Source organism: Ammodytes marinus, assembly GCF_949987685.1.
Source record: "Ammodytes marinus genome assembly, chromosome: 11".
NCBI lineage: Eukaryota > Metazoa > Chordata > Actinopteri > Uranoscopiformes > Ammodytidae > Ammodytes > Ammodytes marinus.
This window is the reverse complement of record NC_137215.1, coordinates 4,439,999-4,466,379: the sequence shown is the minus strand read 5'-3', so window position 1 is coordinate 4,466,379 and position 26,381 is coordinate 4,439,999. Positions and strand designations below refer to the sequence as shown.

The window sequence follows — 26,381 nt, the reverse complement described above, 5'->3', positions numbered from 1 at the left end:
CAAGAAAAACAACAACTTTTTACATTATATTTTGATATAATTTCATAATCACATGTAGGCCCACAACAATTTGATCAGATACATTTTTTACAATGTATATTTATAACTACTTTTCCTAAGAATAAACTAGATTTCTCCCTATAGAGTTGCATTAAACCTTTGCACTAGTTCAACTTCTACGTCATTGGTAGTTTGCAAAGCTATGCTGAACAAATAGCTTCCCCACTCACTGACAGTAGTCAAGTGTCGCCTACTCAAGACGCATGGACACGTTTTTCCAAATCCTTCTGAGTTCTGAAGTCCCTTAGTAGGTGAGTCAATCTAGGAAAAAAAAGGGCTTAACCCCAAAAAAATTGATACAAAAGGTTTTTCAATGGATTCCAGTAGTATTTGGTGTGCTGAATAACATACTAAAAGTCTACCAAAATCTACCCCCCAGAAAGCCCTCATTTCCAAGATGGCGGCCGAAATGGCGGCAGGGAGCTTGAAATGGCTATATCTCAAATTGAAAAACTGTTGCAAAGGAATTTTCAACTGATTTTGGTACCTCTGGACATGCTTACAAACATACTAAAAATCTAGGAAAATACACCTTCCGGAAAGGCTTAATTTTCAAGATGGCGTCCAAAATGGTGGCCGGCCAAGCTTAAAATGGCTATATATCTCAATAGAAAAAGATTATTCGAATGATTTTTAACTTGATTCTGGTACCTGCAAAATATGCTTATGAACATACTAACAATCTAGGAAAATATACCTCCCAGAAAGGCTTCATTTTCATAATGGCGTCCAAAATGGCGGCCGGGAGCGTAGAATGGCTATATCTCAAATGGAAAATGTTACAAAAGAATGTCAACTGATTCTGGTACCTCTATACATTAATAAAGTGCGACAAATCTAGGTAAATATAACTGCTAGAAAGGCATCATTTTCAAAATGACTGCCTGTAAGCTTACATTGGTTAAATGGTTCAAATTGGTTACTATTCAAACTAGAAAGGTGGTGTTGTTGTTGAATAACATAAATGCCACACTTATTGTGGTCTTTATTCATCATCATCTTCGGGCTCCTCTGGAAGAAACTTGTTAAGTGGATTGTCACATTCCTTAAGTTGACATGGTCCACAGACAGTAGTACAAGGTAGTCCATATTTTCTGCAAGAACAGCGGAGTGTCTTGCAGGCAGTGGTACAGTTACAATGAATGACCTTCAAGAGACTGTCTGGAGCAACATTCGTTGTTGACATGAGTGGGACAAATCTATTGTCCTGCAGGCTCCACCCCCAGTTCAGGGCATCCATACCATCTTCTGTTCCCATCCAGACCATGACCTGGTAGTACGCTCTACGATTCAGTTGGTGGCAGACGTTCAGGCGTTACAGTTGATGAAGCTGAGACAACCTTCTTGCTGAAAATGTTATATCGCATTGCTGCAAGGGAATCTGTGCACTTTCCACCAAAGAGGACAGCCATTACTTGGCACCCAAGGTCATCAATCACCTCTGTGGTCTGGTTTGGGACAATGAATGCATTGGCACAAGATCGAAGGACGGGATCCCCTTTTACAAGCTTCTGGAAAGCAGTCTTTTTGCAAACCCCGAAGATACGAGAAGTTGTGTCACAGCCAGTGAGAGCATGGATGAACATCAACTGAGAACACACATCATGTCCAAGTACTTCTTTTAAATGGTTTACGGCATACACTTTAAAACTGCCATCAGCTTTTGACTTGTCTGATCTGAAATATACGCCCTTACTATCTCTCTGTGCATAGTGAAGTAGTAAGACAAGGAGATCTGTATCTTCTCCAATCAGCGTAGTGGTGTGAAGAAGAGATGATTCCACTGCGGCCCTTACGATGTCTACATCAGCATCTCCAATTGAATTGACCACAGTGCAACCCCTTTCTTTCAGTTCATCGCTTATCATTTGGATCAGCCTTTGTTTATTCAGATCTCTTGACATGAACTCCTCCTTCTTACCTGAGAACTCTGTCTCAGCAGTGAAGTTGACAATGGGATGAATATTGTTTCCTCTTCTTTGATGTGTGTTGTCTTCAATGGATGGCCCATCCCCATAGCCATCGAACACAATGGTTGTAGCTGAGCCATAATGTTGGATGGTGAAGTCTGCATATGACTGCACAATTTTACTATAGCTTTGTCCGTGCTTCCATGGTATTCGGTGAAGGAGTGAACCTCCATCAAGAACATAATGATCTGTTTCTGGTACAGAATCTAGGATTGCATCACTTGCATGATCACAGATTGCGTGCGCAAGTTGTGGTTTATCAGCCTTGCGGAAGATGTTTCCAGCTTCAAAGAGGGCAGGAGGGAAAGGACTGAGTTCGTAACGCATAACCTCCTCCAATGATAGCTCTCCAGTTTGGGAGACAATCAGGAAACGTTGAAAAAGAAGTGCAAAATCAATTGTTCGATCAGGAGCAACCTTGATAGACGATTTTTGTCCAAGGGTTATGACTTTATCCTTTCTACTAAATGAGAACGTGAATGCAGGCTGTCCAATCATTTTGTGCATGATATTGCGTCCAACAGAGTCATAATCATGCACGTTCACTCCGTCCTCAGCAACAACACCTGTAACAACATTCCTTAAAGAAGAGTCTGGAGAGAAAGGTGACCATATAGCAAGTTTTGAAGTGATCTTCTCCAGGTCAGCAGCATCCCTTTTCATCCTTGCCTCTGTTGAGTCCTTGTGCTGTTCTGATGTTGTGTATGTCTGGTTTGTGAACTCCTGCATTGCGGTGTTGTACTGTGATGTTATGCACTTTGACATGGTCCAAAGGGCTCTCTGATTGTCAGTCATTCCACTTCCATGCGTCTTCAATGACCTCATCAATGTCGTCTCGATGACAAGATCTGAGCTGAAGCCTTCCACATCAACAACGTTAACGGGCAGGATATCCCCGGTTCATTTTAGCCGTAAAGCCACAGGGCTTTTCTGTGCGGCGGCTCACACTGGCGAGGTGTCACTGTGAATGACACCGTTACCCACCGTCACGGAGTTTCAACTGGCAACTCGCTATTTCGCTCACGCAAGGCTTCTGTGTTTCGATTTAACATCAGTCTTGGGCGAGTACTTTAACTTTATGCTGAATGAACCATTGCATTGCAATCGCTGAAAGCGAAAGTGTTTGGGTGGGGGCACAGAAGGGTTCGCTGCATTTACCACACAAGACACGGCGTGCGACACAATAATCAATTTATTACGATTATCTTGTTTTCATGATCGAGGGACGCCAAAATCGTAATCGAAATTGAATTTCAATTAATCGCCCAGCCCTCCCCTATACCATCAGGCAGTCATTTTGAAAATGACGCCTTTCTAGCAGTTATATTTACCTAGATTTGTCGCACTTTCTTAATGTATAGAGGTACCAGAATCAGTTGAAACATTCTTTTGTAACATTTTCCATTTGAGATATAGCCATTCTACGCTCCCGGCCGCCATTTTGGACACCATTATGAAAATGAAGCCTTTCTGGGAGGTATATTTTCCTAGATTGTTAGTATGGTCATAAGCATATTTGCAGGTACCAGAATCAAGTGAAAAATCATTTGAATAATATTTTTCTATTGAGATATATAGCCATTTTAAGCTTGGCCAGCCACCATTTTGGACGCCATCTTGAAAATGAAGCCTTTCCGGAAGGTGTATTTTCCTAGATTTTTAGTATGTTTGTAAGCATGTCCAGAGGTACCAAAATCAGTTGAAAATTCCTTTGCAACATTTTGTCAATTTGAGATATAGCCATTTCAAGCTCCCCGCCGCCATTTCGGCCGCCATCTTGGAAATGAGGGCTTTCTGGGGGGTAGATTTTGGTAGACTTTTAGTATGTTATTCAGCACACCAAATACTACTGGAATCCATTGAAAAACCTTTTGTATCAATTTTTTTGGGGTTAAGCCCTTTTTTTCCCTAGATTGACTCACCTATAGAACTACAACAGATCGAACTACAAAGTAACGTGGTCAACTGGCGTAACGTAACCCCCTTGAACCACTTTTTGCGTCATTTTGCGTCACTTTGCGTCATTTTGCCGGGAATGCTGGACCACGTGACCGTGAGCCGGCGTGCTGGCTGGCTGGCTGGTCCAATCGATGCATTGCTGCCTGAGCGATTCATTACTTTTCATTCCGAAACGCGAGTCCATGGTTGCAGGGTGTTGGGGAGAGGGAGTACACACTAGCAAGATGGCGACGCGCTGGGGAGCAGGCGAGGAGACTTTAACAGCCTGTAATATGGATATGTTCCCCATGGATACACTAGACGAGGTAAAGGCTATGTGTAGTGTATTTCATTGTCTTACTGTTGCTGGTTTTGCCGGTGCTTGTAGACGTTGGGACAGAGTGTTTTTGTGTGTACGAGGCTCGAGACTGCATGTGGAAAAGTGACACGTGGATGCAACTGTAGTGTTTCTAGTTAAAAAAAACGTATTCTAAAAGTATTAATTGGTTTGTTGACGTTGTAGCAAGATAGCTCCTTTTGTCGCGTGTTAATTAAGCAATACAAAATGCTTCATTGTAAACGTAATGGCTATTATTTTTCAGCTGTATGTTATCGCTAGCTTGTGTGTGTGAGTTTAGCTTGCTGGCCGGTGTTAGTAGTTAGCTTGGTGACACCCTTACAAATTCAACAGTCGTTAAAAAAACCGACGTGACAGTTGTGTATATATGTTGGCAGTTGGCGTGGCGCGTGCACCAGGTGTGTAATTAATATTTGTTAAAGGTGTCTAAGCTCCATTATTGGGGTTTATGTCGCTAAAAGTACTGTGTGTACACTTCCACAACACATTCTAGCACACGTGGTGACAAGCGCTGCAGCAACGAGGTTTACCATCAATGCATTGCGGCTGTACACTTATCGATTAATTGACAACGCCTAATATACGTTCAACCTATTTGTTAATGTTACCAAGGTGTAGTTTATAGGCTAAATGCCAGCACAATGCAGTACAATGTGTCATCCATGGTCTGTCTGTATTACCGTTGACGCTCACAAATGAATGATAACGCTATTGTTTTCTAATTGGATAAATACGTCCCAATCAGCGCAGTTATACAATACACCTGTGTGATCTTTGGGACTGATCTTAACAAGCATGCAGCGGCGCCTGATTGACTTTCATTCAAAAATCTGTCTGTGTATTTGTCCACATGTGGTTTAGTCGTGGTGGTGAATCACATGTTGGTTCCCTACCCTTCACGCATGCGCAGTAGGCACACAGTCAGTTGGAATTTTCTTTCTACACAAAGCTCTTCCATAGAGTTTATGAATAGACATTTATCAACGTCTGAACTGGTAATGTGTTACAATGTTTACTATCAATTGGTGATCGTTTAAAAATAATATAAAAGGCTAAATAAAGGCCCTGATTTGGTTTGTTGTAGTTCAACACGTGTTGGCAGCATGCCATCCCAAAGGCAGGATGCTGTCTCCTCCCGGTGGGACCTACGGGTAGAGGCAGGGATCAAATATGTCTGCGCGCTGTGTGTGTGCATGTGTGTGGACATTAACACGTGGGCCACTGTAGGTAGATAGATAGCTATATAGATACCATGGCGTTTTGCAGATGAAAGTACATCATGTTATCAGTTAAGACTGTTACTGTTTGCTGGACTGTGCAAATAAATCAAAGCTGACGAGTTGTTACAGTGTGCATATGTCCCCCATGTGTCAAGCACATTTCCACTATTAATTGAATACAGCCCATCTATTGCATTTAAGATACATTATTACAAATACATTATGTATTAGTGTATTTAAATTAAGATGGGTATGTCAGACTAGTTAGTAATTGTGTATTGAATATTGTCTCTGTGTTAGTAGAAGCATTTATTTTAATGTTGTTAATCTGTAAAGTTGTAACTGTTGTTGCCATTTTGAGTGTACATTCTTAGATGTCCAATAGTTAATTCCTTTAAATTAAGTTAAGTTTCTTTATTTGTCAATTTACAAATACATTTTTTTTCTGTATACTTCTGTGATTTTCCATCATTTCAAACGAACACTGGTCTGTTGTTTTTCCTCTTCTTCTGGCCGGACCTACACACGTGGTGGCCTCCTTGTCCTCTGGGGTTTCCTTCCCTTTTCCGACTTCTAATTTTTCAAACTTGATTTGAGGCGTTTCCGGCTTCAACAAGTGAATTTATGAGCTAAGGTTGACCTACTCCACTGCCCAGCTTTTAACCTCCTACGAGTAACCTTTAAAAATATTTCTGAAACACAAATTTTTCCTCTGATGATCATTAATCACATATTACACCAAATGCAACGAAGAGTGAAAAGAATGCTATTTTTATATTGTTTTTAATAAATGTGTGTGCTCGGAATTGGATACAAAGTGCCCATAGAAACTATTTAAAGCACCTGTGTTGAGCCCCTCAGCCATTGTTAAACTAATGAGACCCCCCCCCCACACACACACACACACACACATGAGGGAGTGGCCCTTCCCTGTTCCCACGCAACTTGCTAAGCTGCTGACACATAACACGTTTGTTTGGTTTGCCGGGTGGGCCTTCAAATGTCTATATTTGTTTAATTTTTCTTGCTTTAAAATAGTCAATTGGATTTAAAAAAAAAATCTTTCCCTGTGTTCCAAATCACATACTTTTTCTTTTTACTACACTACATACTAAAGTACAGAAGAGTTTTAGGGCCACAGGAGAGAAAAAACTAATCAGATAAGGAAGAGATGTCGAGAAATGTCAAGAATAAAGACGAATACTCCAAAATGCTATTGGAGTTAGTGTGGCATTTATGTATGTTCAGCATACTACAATTGACATGCATGTATTGGGACATCCTATATCTTTTTCTGGCATACTAAATATAGGGAAGTGTGGGTATTCGAACGCAGGTTTTTTTTTTTTTTTTTTTTTTTTTTTTTTTTCCCTAAGTTAGTTTAGGATTTGGTCAATGATGAGAAATCATGCACCACGCTGACTTTGTGATGGATAAACACATTACCACAATTTTCTGAGACCAAAAAATACATTTATTATTTATATTAAATTGGTTAATCACTGCATTCCTAGCCACTGTCTGTACTTGTGAATAGCCACTTTCGGATTGTTTTTTGCATTAATCATTTTTACAGTTTTAAATGTAAATGCCCCCCCCCCCCCCCCCCCATCTGAAGGGCAGCGTCAGTATTTAGGGCGGTAGGCATGCATTGTCTCTAGGCCACTGCCTTAACCACAATGCCCACAGTAATACTAACATTTACACAACATTAACCCAATTCCGGTCCAGCCATATACTAGCCCTGCGTTCCAAATCACATACTTTTTATCTTTACTACACTACATACTAAAGTACAGAAGAATTCTAGGGCCACAGGAGAGAAAAAAAAATCAGATAAGGAAGAAATGTCAAGAATAAAGACGAATACTCCAAAATGCTATTGGAGTTAGTGCGGCATTTACGTATTTTCAGCATACTAAAACTGACTTACATGTATTTTCTTTCTCCCTAGACTATTGTTCTGGCCTCTGGAAATGCTCTGGAGAACCTTCAGAACTGCTTAGACCCTTCCATCCTCTCTATGTTTGAAGACACGCCAACAATAGAGGTAAGAATAATATCACATCGACTTTAAAGGTGGAGTCAGCGATTCTGGAGGACGCTTGTTGTCAAAATAAAATCAGTGAATATCTCCTCATGATCCACTACCTGTCCATACTGTGTGTACTGAGAAAACAGGGTTAATACACAGCCTAGTATCTGTAAATGAGTATTGTTTACATACCAGTTTACAGAGCCTAGGCTGTTTATTAACACTGGATGTTTTTCAGCACACTAGTCCCTACAGGTAGCAGATCGTGAGGAGATATTCACTGATTTAGACAACAAGTGTTCTCCAGAATCACTGACTCCATCTTTTTTTTAAGAATAACAGTATCCTGAAAACCTCAGTTGTTTGATACTCCGTCTTTTTTAGGTTACGTTTTTCTTATTCTTCTCTCTCTCTCTCTCTCTCTCTCGCTCTCTCTCTCGCTCTCGCTCTCGCTCTCGCTCTCTCTCTCTCTCATATTCTACTACTTTTTTATCGTTCCTATTGCACCATGGGCCAGTGATAAACGCCATTTTGATTCTGATGTATGTCTTGCATTTATCAGAACGGACAATAAAACATTTTGACATGACTTTATTCATTCTTTTAACCCTACATTTCCCCCCGTTTATGTATTTATTGTAGACACACTCACAAGGCCTAGACGAGGAGAGTGAAGCTACGCTGCTAACGGCGCTAACGGAGATCCTGGACAACGTGGACGATGAGACGCTGTCCCCGTTTGACACACTGCCCGACTCGGACATACTGTCGGGTCAGAAGGGCAGGGAACACTCTCCGGTTAGTGCCTCAGCTGTCTCAGGCATAACTCTCTCACACACACACACAGACACACACACGCTGTCACTCACTCGCACACACACACACACAGACACACACATAACTCACACAGACACACACACTGTCACTCACTCGCATACACACACACTGTCTTTCACATACATTCACTCACACACACCAGACACTGTCACTCACTCGCATACATACATTCACACCCACACACTGTCACTCGCACACACACTGTCTCTCACTCACATACACACACAAACAGTCTCGCATTCACTCTGACACACACACACTGTCTCTCACACACGCACACACACACACACTGTCTCTCACACGCACACACACACTGTCTCTCTCTCACACACACACCTAACACACTGTCTCCCTCACACACACACACACAGTCTCTCACTCACACACACACACACACACTGTCTCTCTCACATACATGCATGCATACATAAATACATACACTCGCAAACACACACAGACGCGCACTCTCACTTTCCTGCTATGTATGTACTGTATACCCTCCTCCATTTGGCCTATGAGTTCAGGTGTTAACTTGCGGTTTAGTTTAGGATTTGGTCAATGATGAGAAATCATGCACCACGCTGACTCTGTGATGGATAAACACATTACCACAATTTCTGAGACCAAAATAAATATTATTATATATTTAAATTATTTACTTTTATTTACACTGATCAAAAGGTGGAGTCAGCGATTCTGTTTTGAGTCCACAAATGTAAAAAAAAATAATAATAATAATTAAAAATAATAATATGGTGTTGTAATGTGTTTGTAATTTAATATAATTTTTCTTCTCTGTGTATCTTTTCATCTGTAGCTGAGGAGATTGCTGTGTCTGTCGCGTTCCCCTCCAGAGAAAGATGCACTATGTAGACCCTTCTCAGCTGGAAAGGTTGGTTCACCCTCTCATATGCAATGCTTATACACTAGTATAGGGCTCTCGGCATGAATCTCGATGAATTAAAGTCAGACAATAACACGTACATTTGTTTCAGATAAAATGCACACGCAACCAGTGGAATCGCACTACTTTGGATTTGAATTGAGTTAATAAAGTAACTGTCTTTGCATTGATTAGGTTCCAAATCAAGATACAATAGTTAGAATTGCTTTACATAGTTAACATGTACTTAAATTCTTTATTTTTTTATTTTAAACATGCGATAAAAATGCGATTAATCCACTTTAAAAAATAATAATTGGTTTGACAGCCCGTATACAAACTTGTACAGCAGACAGATCTCAGTATTAAAGAGCTACTTCACCAGTGGAAATATGAAGGTGTATTGAACTCTGAGATCCTATGTAGTATAAATGTGCAAAACAAAAATTTAAATTGGTTCATCCTAGCCTGAAAGAGTGTTTTATGGTCTCACTGTCTATAACCCTACATTTTACTAGTGTGATGTCACACATTTGGTCAATGATGAGAAATCATGCACCACGCTGAGCTTGTGATGGATAAACACATTACCACAATTTTCTGAGACCAAAAAAAAATATGTAGGGTTAGGATCAACAGGACAGCTGGGCCAAGGGAAGACTGAGGGAAGAAAAACCTCATTCATTATATTTTAATAGGGATTTTATAATGATAGAACGCCGGTTCCGTTTGGGTGAAGTATTCCTTTAATGTGTCTTTGTCTATATCGGGGGTTTTCCAAAGTGTGAGAGAGTGAGCCCCCCCTCAAAATAAATTTGGTTTGACTGCCCATATACGAACTTTTAAAGCAGACAGTATTAACCTGTCTATATGTCTCTCTTTATAATGATAGAAAGCCTTTAACCGCTCTCTTTGTCTATTATGAACATGCTTTAAAAAAGGCGATTAAACCTGCAGTGTGTAGAATTTTTTTTATTACACACTGCACCTTTAAGTTTCTGTTGTTGTGAAAAAACCCAATAAATAAATGAAAAAAAAAAATAAAGGCCATTGACAGCCCTAATACACATTAGTACAACAGATCTCATTATTAACCTGTCTCTCTTTATCTATCTGTCTCTACCCAGAGCCTCCCCAGGATCTTGGCGGACTCTCTGCAGAGAAGTGACGGTGAGGAAGAGGACGATAACTCTCTCTCTCTGAGCCCCGAGACTTCATCATCATCTTCGCTCCCTGACGACGTCCTCTTAGATTGGGAAAGTCTAACGATGCCTCTACCTCTGAGCCTAGAAGACCCAGACTGCGCTGAAGACGGCCTATCGGTCTCCCTGGGCGATCTCGTGAGACACATGCACCCGTACTGTATGACCATATGCGTGGAGGACGGCGGCGGCGCGGAGCAGATGCTAGCCGAAGGAGGGATAGTACTTGAAGTGGTGGACCAAGGGGAGAATGGCGAACCGATTCTGGCCATTACAGACATGGATCTGCCCAGCAATGAGCAGAAAGAAGTCGCACAAGAAAAGGAAGAATTGGAAGAAGAAGTAGAAGAAATAGAAGACCCGGGCTCGGATAGCTCGGAGCATATAGTAGTCGACGATGATGATGATGATGTTTATGAGAATAATATGGCCGCTAGTGTCGCTCCGGTTAAAATGGCGCCCGTGATTTTGACGCCAGACACGATAGCGAGGAGATTGAAAGAAGAAATTAGAGAGAAGAGTCCTTCGAGGAGAAAAAAGAAAAAGAAATCCAAGGAGAAGGAGAAATCTAAATGCAAAGCTGAACCGGAGAGAAGGGTCCTTAGAAGTGGGGCAGTGCGAAACGCAGCACTTGAGTCGCCCGCGAAAAAGCCTGATAGAAAGTCAGCCAAAAAGGAAGAGAAACGAAAAGTACCCAAACTCACTCTTGCCTTAACTCCGGCTTCTATCCCCTCAAAACCTAAGAAGTTAATAAACCCAATCCAAGATGAATCCAAAAATGAAGTCACCACATCACCCCCACCACCACTAATGCCTGTATTTAAAATAAAAATGGCCACGCCCGTGTCGCCAGCACCGGAAGCTGCTCCGTTAATAAACGCTAGCCCTGAGAATAGTCAAGCTAGTAGCAGTTCACCCATAGCAACTAGCTCCCAACTGCCAAATGAAAAGTCTAAACAGCTGGAAGATTCGTTAGCATTAGCCCCTGTTGCTATCCAGCCTGTGGAATCTATTGAGGGTCCCGCAGCTGCTACTAGCCCCGTTACAACACCTGTTAGCGAGACCCCCTCCCCTCCTTTAGCCCCCGTGGCCCTCGAACCTAAACCCAAAGCCCTCAGTCTAGCCGAATACAGGCGTCTTCGACAGCAGAAAAAGCCAGCGCCTGTCGACAAGCAAGACGACAACAGCACCAAATGGCCGAGCCTTCCCGAGCTTCCCACAGAGCTGGTCCCCATCCCGTGCTTACCTGACCCCTGTCCCAAAGACCCCCGACGCACAACCCCCCAAACCAAGACTGAAGAGGAGGGGGCGGAGATACAGACCGCATGGCAGCCAAGGGGACCATGTGCGCCACCTACACCGGAAGCACTGTTGTTTAAACCGGCCTATATGGTCGCAAAAAATACTACTACTAGTACGGTACTTAAACCTCAGCAAAAAACTGAGAATTCTACACCCCAAAAGGCCCAAGTTCCTGTTGCTAATGCAGTGACGAATTCACCCGCAAAATCACCCAGACAACAACAAACCAATGCTCAAACTACAGTGCCTACTACCACGCCTACTACAGCTTCTTTAAGACCTGTCACTCAAATCGTGCCCTTAGCCAATGAAAAATCTCCTAATGCACTTTCAGGAAGTAAATATGAAGTCAGTGAAATGCCCAAATCTCAGGTTAAATCGCCTGAATATCCCAAGCTTGTGGATCTGGCGAAAATGTGCCCCAAGACCACTACAGCTGCACTCAAACTCATCGTTGCTAAGGTGTCTGCTGCCATGGCTAGCAAGAAAATCACGCCCACAACCACAACACCTGTCCCGTTGAATAATAACCCCGTGTCATTGGTTAGCATGGTTCCAAAACCAGTAACCATTGGTAACAAGCCCCATGTATCCACTCAGGCTACCATTCAGATTCTTAAAGCAAAAGCGCCGGCTGTACTTGAAACTAAAAAGCTCACGCCAACTCCAGTGGTCAAACCCCAAAGGCCAAGAAACGCCACACAGGAGCTTATAGAGTCCTTCACCACTGAGATAGGTGAGAAAATTTGACTGGATTAAATTTCTTTTAGATATGGAAGGCATTTTGTCTTTATAATAAGTATTGTATCACATTATTATATTTCATTTTCATTTAATTTAACTTTTATTTATCCTCGAGAGACCAATTGAGATGTGATTTTAATTTTTGTATATATATTTTTTTTTCTAGGTATTGAAGCTGCTGATCTGACCAGTTTGCTGGAGCAGTTTGAGGAGACCCAAGGTAACCAAAAACTGGACGGCTATGACCTTATTCGCATTAAGCCATAACCGGGTTAATATCAGAATATTGCATTGCATGTAAACATAGTTACTGATGCTCTGCTATTGTGCGTATACTAAGGAGTGGGTCATTATTCGAGTAATATGACTATTCCCTTTTTTATATTGTTGACCAAAGGAGCATATACAAGGTCTGTTTCTTCTGAGTCCATAGTCCAATCAAAAGTGCCTTATGGAACAAAGATATTATTATATGGCCTTGAAGCTTGTCAGAAATATTGCCAGGTACCTGTGGCTGTTTTTAAAAATACCTTTCTCTTTATATTTTTTGACCAAGGAAGCATATACACGGCCTATTTCTGTGTTGATAGTCCAAAACAAAAGTGACATATAAAACATTGAAACATAGGATTTTTTAAGGTTTTTAGATCCTCTGTAGTATATTTAACGTTCAAAGCTTGTCAGGTAACCTCTGGTTGTTTTAAAATGGCGGGTCTAAGAGCTGGTGATTTGGGGGCCAGTGAAGTGAATCTGCTTTGTGCTCTTGTCTGCTCAACTGCTGGAATTCTGCCATGTCCGCACAATCAATTTAACTCTCTCCGCGCTGTCTTTGTCTGGGCGGATAATATACACGCTCCAAACATAACAAGTGGCTGGGCTCTGTGTGTGTGTGCAGTCACTCATGTCAATACACTTGTTATTGAGCCTCCAATACTGTGTACTAGGGATGTTCATGGTTAACCGTTAACCAATTAGACTATTAACTGATTAATACTATCATTTTAAAGGTGGAGTCAGTGACGCTTGTTGACTATCACTTTTTTCCTGCTATGTATGTCCTGTGTAAATCAAATCAGTTTTATTTGTGTAGCCCAATATCACAAATAGACATTCTCCTCAGTGGGCTTTACATTCCATACAGTATGACACCCTCTGCCCTTAGACCCTTAGCTCAGCTGAGAAAAAAACTTGCAGTAAAAAACCCCTTTATCGGGATTAAAAAATTTAAGAAATCTCAGGGAGAGTTGACAGGGTACCCTCCCCATTTGGCCTATGAGTTCAGGGGAAGGGGTTAACTAACGGTTAGTTTAGGATTTGGTCAATGATGAGAAATCATGCACCACGCTGACTCTGTGATGGATAAACACATTACCACAATTTCTGAGACCAAAAAAAAAAAAAACTTTTTGTGAAAGTCAATGAATATCTCCTCACGATCCCGCTACCTGTCAGGTGTTAATACAAGACTAACCCCTACAAACTGGTATGTAGACAAAGAATATGTTAACAAAGTGCCCCCCCCCCCCTACCCCCCTCCCACAGCTAGCAATATGCCGGTTCACAGAGCCTAGGCTGTGTAATAACACTTGATTTATTTTTTCAGCGCACAGACAGGTAGCAGATAGTGAGGAGATAGTCACTGATTTTGTCAACAAATGTTTTCCATAATCGCTGACTCCACCTTTTAAAATGATTTGATTAATGAGCGTCAATTATTGGTTAAAAAAAATTTAAAATCAAAGTGGACATCCCTACTGTGTACTACTAGTATGAGCTCACAACACATGAAAAACACACTGGATTTACATGTGACACGCTTAAAAAAAATTAAAATAAATATATATATTATAGTATAATTTTGTCCTGACACACTGCCTCACTGTTCCTTCTCTCTTCAGCCAAAGTGGAGAGAGTTTTCCCGGAGGTCTCTGGTAGAGCAGCAGCTGTAGGAAACTCACGGTCAGTTACCCTACAGCCCTCACGCTGCTCTCTGTGTGTGTGTGTGTGTGTGTGTGTGTGAGAGTCGTGTGTGTGTGTGAGAGAGAGAGTCGTCGTGCGTGTGTGTGTTTGTGTGGGAGAGTCCCTGAGTGTGTGTGTGTCTGGGAGTGTGTGAGAAAAGGAGTCCTCCGGAGAGAGGTGTGTGTGTGTGGGAGAGTCCCTGTGTGTGTGAGTATGAGGGAGTCCCCAGGAGTGTTTGTGTTTGTGTGTGTGTGTGTGTGTGTGTGTGTGTGTCGGAGAGAGAGAAACCTGTGTGTGTCGGAGAGAGAGATACCTGTGTGTGTGTGTGTGCGCGTGTGTGTAAAAGGAGGTGACACTTGCCAAGACCTACCGCAAACCCTGCCTTTGTCTGGACACTAGTGATGCACCGATCAGCGCCGAAAATATCCAAATTTCGCATGTACTAAATAGACAATCCACCCAGTCAAACAAACCTTACTTTGAACCCTAACTCCTTTATTTTGGGGGGTTGAATTCGGCAGCTACAAACTAAGGTAGCGGCTACATTCTCAACGGGTGATATAACAGCCTCTTGTCCCTTTTACAGTGTTGAGTCCCCTCCAGAGAGAACGGTTGTGGAGCGTGTGAGAGCCAATGACCTCTCGAGCACTGCAGGTAATTCAGCTTTCTGGCTTGAAAGAAACAAAGGTTGGGTTAAAACGAGTGGCAAAAGAAAACCACTTAACTAGGGCTGCAACTAACGATTATTTTGATAATCGATTAACCTGTCGATTATTTTCTCGATTAATCGATTAGTGTTTTGGCCCGTAAAATGTCAGAACATTTTCCAAAGCCCATGTTGACGTCCTCAAATGTATTTTTATGTCCAAAACACACAGATATTTCAGTTTACCGTCATAATAGGATTAAAGAAACCAGAAAATATTCACATTTGAGAAGCTGAAATCAGAGAATTTGGAAATTTTTTATAAAAAAATTATTCTAAACCATTAATCGATTATCAAAATAGTAGGCGATTATTTTAATAATCGATTTGTCGATTAATCGTTGCAGCTCTACACTTAACCCTACTCAGAAACTTAAACACGGTAATATTTTGTTTAGTTTAGGATTTGGTCAATGATGAGAAATCATGCACCACGCTGACTCTGTGATGGATAAACACATTACCACAATTTTCTGAGACCAAAATAAATACACTTTTTGTCAGTCAATGAATATCTCCTCACGATCCGCTACCTGTCTGGTGTTAATACACAGCCTAAGCTCTGTACACTACACTGTTGTTCAGCTTGAAAGACATTTTAGGAGTGATTCCTGCTTCGAGCCATGGCTGTGCTGTCATTTAGAGAATGCATAACCTGCAGATAAGAGTAAAAAAAAAAGCAACAAAAAAATTGCTCATAAAAGGCATGTTGCTTTTTGCGTTAAAACAGCATAGTCATCAGCCATGGATTTTATCTAAAATGGTTGCCAACGGTGTATAAAATTTGGTGCATTTTCTTCCCTCTCCTGCCTCAGCGCTGACCCCTCCAGCCACCCCTCCCCACCAGATGTGGAAGCCCCTGGCCCCTGTTGCTCTGCTGGGTAAAAGCAAGCCAGCGGACGGTCCCAAGCACAGCCCCTTAAAAGTCATCCAGATAGAAGCACGCCCTCTCCCCTTAGTCAAGTCCCGAAGCAAACCCACTCCCGCTATCCCCACCGTCTCCCCCGAAATAGCCTGTCTGGACCACGACTACTGCCTCCCAAACAACAGAGGCATTGAACCTGGGAAAAGATGGAACGTCAAACAACAGCAATCTTCCTCTTTCATCACTTTCAAACCATTAATCAAGCAAGCTCATCAAGCTCAAGCCTCCGCCACCATTGTTTCTACGACAACCACTACTACAAAACTTCCGGAATCGTCGTTCGGCCATTCTACAGTGACCGCGGTTACAACCAAAGCTCCGGAATTCCTGCTAACAGAGCCCCTGGATCACAGGCCCAAAGGGAAAGAGATAAGCTCTGTATTGGAGACTCCTGAAGCCTCGCCCGAAAGGCAAGAGAATGATGATGATGATGATGATACGGCTGTTAGTAAAGAAGAAGATAGCCCGAGCAGGAGGGGACATTTTGGGAGGCCCTACCGTCGACATGCCCCGTCCCGTTCCCCTAGTCCCACAGCGGCCAGCACCAAGGAGCGGACAGGAGGGCGCTCGAGGAAGAGGGGGAAATCCTACCGCACCCCCAGCCCCATGTCCAGCGGCTCAGAGTCAGACGACCATTCCTCTAGATCCAGGTCTCGCTCTAGATCCTACTCTCCATCGAAGAAAAGGTGAGAATTTCAGACAAGATATTGTAGGCATTGTTCACACTTGATGTGTACTTCTAAACACTTAAGGTCTAAACTACAACGTAACATTCAGTCCAGCGCAAGGTATAGTGGGAAAATGGTCCGTCTTTTCCATTTCTGCATCAGTTAATCTGTGGCGTGCGGGTTTTTAAATAGGTTACCATGTTAATGGGTTAGACCGGTCATACTGCTTGGTGTCAAATTTTCGCCAAAGCTCAGCTGCTTGTCAGTATACTGTCCTATTGTGATGATGTATTTTTGGCGTGCTTTTAAAAGAGACTATTTTCGATACTTAATTTTGAATAAGCAATGCAAAGATATGAACACATTTTGCACTGTCTTTGAACCTGTCTGGTCCTCCCCGTGACCTCGTAGGCCAAGCTACAGCTGCTACAGAGAATCAGACTTGTTCATAACTGGAGTCTCCTGGTAACACTCCCAGCTTTCTCTTTTAAATGCAAGTCACAGATCATAACTATGGACAAGACTCTATTAAAAAAAATAAAAAATTTAACACGAGCATGCTTTAGTTTGTCGTGTCTAGTTGTGAATATTGCAAATGATTAGGTTCATGCATCTGGACCCTTGTAATTGCTCTATACACGATATGAATAGTTTCAAAAAATAAATTGAAGTATATATTGTTTCTAATTCCCCAACCTATTGTTTCTAATTCCTATTGTCATAATTTCCCTTGTTAACCCCTGTCCTCCCTTCCTATCCCCTCTCTCTCCAGGTATCGGTCTCGTCTGTCCCACAGCCCCTCCAACTCTTCCTCTGGTTCCTCTCCCTCCCTCTCTCGTTCTCCGTCTCGTTCCCCCTCTCCCTCTCGTTCTCCCTCTCCCTCCCGCTCCCCCTCTCCGCCCCGCAGGAGACGTTACTCCTACTCCTCCTCTCGCTCGGGGTCCTGGAGCAGATCAAGATCACGCTCCCCTCACAGACAGGCTCAGTGGAGCAGGAGAATGTACAGGTATGCTATATCAATCAGGCTTTTTTTTTGTTTAATCGAGTTACAGATTAACATGATTTTATATGATGGAATGGATTAGGTTGTTTGACCCACTGGAATATTGCAGTGGCACAAAAGGGACACTGCGTGGCTTTATTTTAGTTTTTCATTTGTTTAATCAAAGGCAGTTGGGTGCTAGTGATGTTGAAGCCTTTACAAAAATAACATTTTCCAAAAAAACGTACAACCTGTAACTACATACTCTGAAGAAGCAAGGCAGCTAATTCATTTTTGTGTGTGTGTTCTATTTATTTATTTATTTTTCAGTCCTTGTTACAATTTTCTTTTCATTCCCCTGTACTTTTGTAAAGCGTCCTTGGGTTTCATGAAAGGCGCTATATATAAAACAAAACTATTCTTTTTTTTTTGTAGGGCTGGGTATCGTCCAAAAATGATAGATATTGATACAAATACAGATTGACTTTGATAACGGTTCCTGAACAATACTTTTCGATAGCAATTTTATGACATTAACAAGATGACACATTATTGGTTTTAAAAATATATACATTTTATTTCTAAGCTCCTTAGCATTTTTACATCACATACATGCATTTCTATCAGTGCCAAAAAACAAATGGATACCCAGCTCTACTCATCTGGGTGCTAGTTACTGGATGTTATAGCTTTTACACTCATGCATAACAAAATAGTTTGACAATCATTCAAAATATCTAATGGTTTCATTGTGTCTTCCTCAGTCCCTCACAGAGGAATGGCTACGGTGCTAAGAAGAGTAATGTGGAAGATACGAAGAAATGCAAGGACAAAGCCATCGTAAGTAAATTGTTCTCTAAGATAAAGCTATAGTGTGTAACTTCTGTTGCCCCATGAGAAATTAATTAATAATACTTGTTGACATTATCACTTTTTCCTGCCATGTATGTACTGTGTACCCTCCTCCATCTAGCCTTTGGGTTAAGGGGAAGGGGTTACGGTTTAGTTTAGGATTTGGTCAATGATGAGAAATCATGCACCACGCTGACTCTGTGATGGATAAACACATTACCACAATTTTCTGAGACCAAAGACAAAATACACTTTTTGTCAAAGTCAATGAATACCTTTTCACGATCCGCTACCTGTCTGTAGAAAATCTGGTGTTGAGTAATTACAACACTGTTTCCTGGGATTTTTCTGAGCTCCTGCGCCAGTGTCGTGGGGGCGAATGTAACCCCGAAATTCAGTAAATGAAAGTTACACACTATAGCTTTAACTGGTGTCCTAAAGTATTTTAAATGTGAATGATCTACTCAAAAAAATATATATCTTGAATATATCAGAACTGACCATAAAAAAACTTTGACTTGAGGATCTAACGAGTATTTTCTTCTTCTTTCAGGAGGAACGTCGCGTTGTTTACGTCGGTCGCATTCGGGGAACGATGACCCAAAAAGAACTTGAAGAGCGCTTCTCTATGTTTGGCAACATTGAAGATTGCACCCTGCACTTTAGAGACCATGGGTAAGCATAGGGATAGCCTACTGTACTCTGTTTAATGTACTGTTGACAAGGTTTTAAAATAGACTATATACCTTTTTAACTTGTTTTATAAATGCATGCTTTTGTTATTTGGTTGTAGAGAATTACTTTTTTGAGAGATACCATGCTGTTCTTTTTTTTAATGTTTTTGATAGACGATTTTAAACATGCAATTATTAATAAGCCAAACTAGCCTGATGTAAATGTGGCGCTCTGGTACTGTTACAGTTTAAAAGGACTATTCTCGATACTTTTTGATTTTTATTAGCGAAGTTAAAATATGAACACATTTTGCACTGTCTTTGAACCTGCCTGGTCCTCCCCGTGACCTCGTAGGCCAAGCTACAGCTGCTACAGAGAATCAGACTTGTTCATAACTGGAGTCTCCTGGTAACACTCCCAGCTTTCTCTTTTAAATGCAAGTCACAGATCATAACTATGTACAGACCAGTTTGTTACCCTCACTACTAGTATGAGAGGTGCAAGTAACAAAAATGAAGCGATACAAATGGAGATGATGAAATAATGTGATAAATTAAAGTGCTCCTCTGTTAAAGGTGGAGTCAGCTACTACTTTCTCAAAATCAGTGAATATCTCCTCACGATCTGCTACCTGTCTGTGCTGTGTGTGTGCTGGAAAAAAGTCAGACCTACTACATGTAGCGGATCATGAAGATATATTCACTGATTTTGACAAAGTGATTTCAACAACAAGTGTTCTCCAGAATCACTGACTGCACCTTTTCCAATGAACACAACTGACATTTATCGCTTACAACACTTCATTTTTGTAACTTCCGCCTATTTATCGTTAACACTGCATACCCTGCACCTCGTACGAACTGAAAATGAACACAGACTGATTGTTGATGTGTTTCTCTTCTGTCCCAGGGATAACTACGGGTTTGTGACGTACTACAACACGAAGGACGCGTTCACAGCCATCGAGAACGGGAGCAAGCTGCGCAAACCGGACGAGCTGCCGTTTGATCTCTGCTTCGGTGGGAGGAGACAGTTCTGCAAGAGCTCCTATGCTGACCTGGGTACGTACCTATACACACACACACAGCTAATGGTCCTTTAGTAATAATAATAATGATTTTTGGTCTGATTCATTTGCACAATATAAAACTAAAAAATCGTTAGCCTCATCATAGCATAATTGCCTAAATCATATTTACTGTACTTTTATTCTACATCTACTTTACCCTACTCTATAACCCTTAAAATATGACTAAGGCAATTATGCTATTAGGCTAACGAAAAGTAGAGTAGATGTAGAATAGAGCAGGGGCCTATCCGAAAACTTTTTTTTGCATAGGAAATTTCCTTTCCTATCGAGATGAACCGGAAGTACTCGGCAGATAGGTGATCCGAATTCCCAAAATGCTTAGGAAAGGCATAGGAAAGGAGCCTCGATTCATCCTTTAACCCTCCTTTAGCATAGGTTACTCCTGACCAACCTATGCTAAAGGAAAGGAGATAGTGGTATCCCATAATCCTTTACGGCGTCAAGATTTAAAGCAACAGGCCACCGCCGGAGTTTACCGACTCTACACGAATACGAACGAGAGGTAAAACAGAAGAGAGGAGAGGAGAAGAGAGGAAGATTTAACTCGGCTAAAACAAAATACCCCCCTCCCCTCTCCCCCATTAAGATAATAAAGAACTCATAAAAGACCAACATCATAATAGTTATTTTTGTAGCACATAATTTACACCATAAGAAAAGAAAATACCAACTTCACATTTAATGAAGTTACTGGGGGCAGTTCATTTCAACATCAACATAAGTGTAGCCTCTTTTTATTCCACATGTGAATTGGGATATAGGCTATGGGAGTGATTCTCACTCTGTTGGCGACAACCTGATTAAAATCAATATGAAAAGAACGCATGGATCAAACGAGCGCTTGTTGTAGTCCATTTTCGGAGAATAGGCTATAGTGTAGTTTCATGCTAGACTCACGTCAGCAATACTCGCCGTCGCGCAATGACGTCGGTTAGGAAAAGTGGAGTCGAATTCATTTGAAACAGCGCTGTCCTTTCCTATGTTCGATAGGAAGCACCTTTCATCTCTCCTTAAAGGCACTACGAGTAAGATGGCACGTTGGCGTCCCCTTTGGACAAAAGCGGTAGTATTTTTACGACGCCCGCTGTCGCAAATGCTCGTGCCAGGCGCGTGAGCGTGGACTGAGAAGGGCGCAATATAGTGCATGTTCGTGTGTTGAAAGTGTGAGGACTCTTTTCGGCTCCGTGAGAGTGGTTTTGACACTGCATCAACTAATGCCAGTCAGTACACACACCTGCTTGCAATGAGTTGATTCAGCAGCGTCACCTAACTACTCTCTCTCTCACGGAGCTGTGTCCTCACAGAAAGCGAATGAATGAGAGACGGCAGTTAGTAGACTATGGATCACGATGAGGTAATGTGTTTGTGTTGTTGATGTAAATAATGACTATTTCAGATAATGGTTATCTGATGATGGTGAAGCAAAGCAAACTTTGTGTTAGTACCAACCGCTCATTCATTTAGCAGTCTAGTTTCGCTCTCGTGAAATTGTATACACGTTGCTTGGCAACGTCCTCCCGCCCGCCTATCACTCACTCTCCCTTTTCGCTTTTCTTCATTGCATTCTCTTTTTTTTCTTTGATGGTTCAGCCCCGTTATCAGTCATTTATGACGACAAATAACTGTCTCAAACAAGGCTCCCGCTCCCCTTCCCTCACCTGGAGGGATAGGCTTCTCAAATCGCGTTGCAGCGCCACACTGAAATCTGCAACCAATACGGATATGTGACCATAGAGCCTGCACGAGCGAACCGAAAATCGGACTGGGTGTGCGACCAGACCAAAAGCAGTAATAAAAACTATATAAAAACGTCTTTCTTTGCACTGATGGTCTCGTTTGCTGTTAAAGGTAATTTATGATTATCAGAGGAAACATGAGGTTGTTTAAAAGATATTTAAATGTTACTCGTATCCGCTTTAACCCCGATGACGTTTAGGGGTTAAGGCATAGGAAAGGAGGCTTATAGGTTAGGAGATTGGACTTTTCGGATAGGCCCCAGATGTAGAGTAAATATGATTTAGGCAATTATGCTATGAGGCTAACGAAATATAGGAAACAGAAATATAACATTCATAAATATACATACAAAGGAACATTTTTGAAAACAAATTGCGCAGGTGAGATTTAAAAAAACCTATAGGCTTGTAAAGGAAAAGCCGCCTCAAAGGTTATTAAATGCATTACATAAAATATCATTTAATAATAATAAATTGTATTTACTGTCGCCCAAGTTTGCCTCGCATAACACATTCACAGAAAACGACTAAAAGTCCAAATTATTTCTATAGCACATTTGAAAACATGGGTTGAACAAAGTGCTGTACTAGATACAATACAAAATAACATATAAGATACATGAAAAATAAGTAACGTACTAGGGGAGTTCCAGAAGTCCTAGCACCCACTGTGCTTCTTAGGGTGGGTGTCTTTAGCTCCCCAGGCTGCTTTTGATCCATTTAGTGTTTTGCAGTGACGAGATATTGGCTGTTATTCTTACTGATACACAGCATGCTGCTCACGACAAGCTAAATGCAACCATTGTATTATGTTTTACGACCAATAGCTCTTTGCAAATCACATGGCAACCATATGGAGGGATAGCATACTGTCCTCCTTAAATGTACTATTGGCATGTGTTTCAAAAGACTATTTTCAATACTTCATTTTTAGTAAGCGAAGCTAGACTATAATAATAATATATTTAATTTGTATAGACAATGAACACAATTATTGTATTATACATGCATACATTTGCTTATTTTAATACGCAAGAATTTCCTTTTCTATATAGATTTTAATAAGTTTAGTTTAGTATAGTTTATTTCAATCACACATAGATGCACAACGTTACATACAAAAGTGTAAAAAAAATAAAATAAAAAAAAACAGAAACAAAAACAAACCATCTTGATTTTTACATTGACATTTTAGCCATAATAACTGTCATTTTGCACTGTCTTTGAACCTGCCTGGTCCTCCCCGTGACCTCGTAGGCCAAGCTACAGCTGCTACAGAGAATCAGACTTGTTCATAACTGGAGTCTCCTGGTAACACTCCCAGCTTTCTCTTTTAAATGCAAGTCACAGATCATAACTATGTACAAGACTCTGTGTGTTACCATCACTGCTAGACCAACTGACAAAATGAAAATGAACACACTTATGTTTAGGACTTATGTCGCAGGGACAACTATGGGAAAATTCAACCATAGTACTTGATTTAGGAAAACTATTTCTGCATTCGTAGGGATTGGAAAACTGGAGATTTTGGGAAATGCTGCCGATATGAACTCAATGTGATGCATAGCAATTGTTGTTTTAACTTGTTTTACATCTACTGAGCATGTGCCAACCTTGCCTAAGATGCTCAAAGCAGCATGCTCAATGCTCACACTGTTCTACGGCACGACATGACACAATATCGCCATCTACTGACCTGGCAAGATTACGTCGGCATTTCAAATCTCTCTTTTTTTCTTTTTGTGTGTTCATATGAATTGATAGATATTTCTAAGACACTGTTGTGTTTACAGAAATGTTTCTGCAAATAGACTACAGGAGAAATGCATAAGAAAAAAGGGTATATCCGTGTACATTTGGACATGGCCTTGGACTCATGATATAAACATTTATAACGTTAACAAAAATACATCTTTGGTTTCAAGAGTCTTCAAAATAGTCCAACCCAAATGCTAGAATATCCTGCTGTCATTTCCCTTTTTCTTTTTAAGATTTTTTTTTGGCATTTTTCAAGCTTTATTAGATAGGACAGAGTTGAAATGGAGAGACAGGGGCCAATATGGTACGCGCTCTATCCACTACGCCACCGGAGCGCCCCGTCATTTCCCTTTTTATTTCCAACTCAACACTAACCTTATTTCTTCTTCTCTTTCCAGATTCGAGTAGAGACTACGAGCCGACGCCTGCGAAAGGCAAGTCGCAAACCCTCGACTTTGACACTTTATTGAAGCAGGCGCAGCAGAATCTGAAGAGGTAACAGGAGGCCGGTCTGCCTGCCCGCACAGCGCAGCCCTACACTTTACCTCAACCACCTGCAACACTGTCTTCACAATTATTATTTTTTAAAGTCGTTGCATTTTACTTTTGCGTAATTTTTCGTTTGTTTTTATCATTTTTTGTTTGTGTTTCTGCAAGCTAACACCTTCTATTGAAGTGAAGATTTGTAATGAAAAGTAGTAAAAGAAAAAAAATGGAATAAGTAAAAAAGAGAGAAAAATACAAAATACAATAATAATTTTTTTTAAAAGTTTTATTTAACTGTAAAATCAGATTTGAATTGTATGGAGAGAATCCGTTTTAAAGGGGAGATGAGATGAGAGAGAGAGATGTATGGAGCTCCCTGATGGCTGGGAGAGGTTGTGATACATTGTGATGTACTACAGACCTAAAATAAAATAAAAAAGTGAACTGAAATGTATTGTTTGTTTTTATTCCAATTCACTCGTTTGCATTTATATTGTGTTTGTTTTGTTGCAACCTCCTCTTTTTAAAATTTATTTTTTTTAGTCCGAAAGATTATATGCCTTTGTCAAATAAGACATTTCCATGAGGGGTGGAAGTAACATATATTTAAGTGATATAACATAATAATATTAATATTATCTTCACTTAATAATTAAGTGATCAAAATGAAGGTGAGGAAATTTCATGTGGTTTCATAACTTTGTGGTAGAAGCAGATGGGAAATTAAAAATAATTTCATAAATGATCAAGTGATATGATGAATTTGAACTTGATTTGACATGTCTGTAGAAAAGGCATAGTACATAAAAATACAATATAATTGATGGTAGCATTACATTTTGCAGCTTTGGTTTCAGATCATTGTATACATTTATAACGACAGCCTTTTTCCTAATCTTATTGGAAGGAAATGAACAAGTGAATTGAATTAAAGATGCCCTAGTTCCATTAAAGCTATAGTGCATAACTCCTGTTGACCCCAAACTGAGTAATTACAACAACACTGTCGGTTGCATTTACATAAGATAAGCCTTCGGTGATTGCACATGGATTCTATTCCTTCTGCTGTACGTCCAGGATCATTTCTTGGGCTCTTTTTGGGATTATTCTAATCTCCTGCGCCAGTGTTTGGGGGGTTGACACCAGTTTGTAAACGCTGCCATACTGAGAAATACAGTTTTGTGGAGCTGATAGGCTTAATCAACTTTGTGTCAACTCCTTTGGCAATGCCTTGAATGTAACAAGACACTCATTTAAATGTAAAAGTTACACACTATAGCTTTAAGTGTGCCAGTGAGCCAGCATGAAAAATACCAGGGTTGTGGAAAGAGCCCATTTAGATGTAACACACATTATTTATCATGCCCATGCTTTCCCCAGCTGCCAACATTTCTGCTGTAAAAAATAAATCACGAGAAATAGTCCTATCCTCAACTCATACAGTATGCAGTGGCCATCATTGCCTTGTGTGAATGATGATAGTTAGCCTCCTGCTATCGGTGTATGAATGTGTGTGTGAATGGTAACGTGTAAATGGGAACAGGTCTCCCTTGAAAAAGAGTCTCCGGTCTCAATGGGATGTAAAAAATAACTAACGCACATTGTTCCTTTGGGAGGAGTTACTTGCTAGATTACAAATTGTGCTTAATTAGGGGAAAAACCATAATTGATTGGACATGTAGGCTACTGGTGATTTAGAACAAAGCATGTGTGTGTTTAGCTGACACAGGATACACGGGCTCAGAGCGGGTCATAACAAACGAGCATCTGTGGATGTGTTGTCGGTAGAGCCACTGCATTCCTAATATGGACTGGAATCTCAAGATGTTAGGAAGCCGTCGAGATAGTCAACACCGTCCCTGAGCCGTATACTGTTTTAGCGCTGAAATAACGAGTCAGAGAGCGGTTGGTGAACTTATACTGCAGTATAAGGACTTTTTTAGTCAATTATTAACCCGTGTCTTGGTTGTCATGACAGCAAAATCATAATTT

The 26,381-nt window shown here is 40.9% G+C and overlaps 1 protein-coding gene across 1 annotated transcript; it reads left to right on the top strand.

The window, feature by feature from the left end:
* The first annotated feature begins 4,169 nt into the window (after positions 1-4,169).
* On the top strand, positions 4,170-24,833 carry pprc1 (PPARG related coactivator 1). The gene is made up of 14 exons (XM_080036675.1): positions 4,170-4,294; positions 7,501-7,596; positions 8,224-8,379; positions 9,236-9,310; positions 10,429-12,541; positions 12,716-12,769; positions 14,448-14,508; positions 15,095-15,162; positions 16,030-16,825; positions 17,580-17,813; positions 18,554-18,629; positions 19,195-19,316; positions 20,226-20,377; positions 24,302-24,833. The coding sequence occupies exons 1-14, from the start codon at positions 4,172-4,174 to the stop codon at positions 24,400-24,402; spliced, it is 4,227 nt and encodes a 1,408-aa protein (XP_079892801.1). The 5' UTR covers positions 4,170-4,171; the 3' UTR covers positions 24,403-24,833.
* Positions 24,834-26,381: the final 1,548 nt, after the last annotated feature.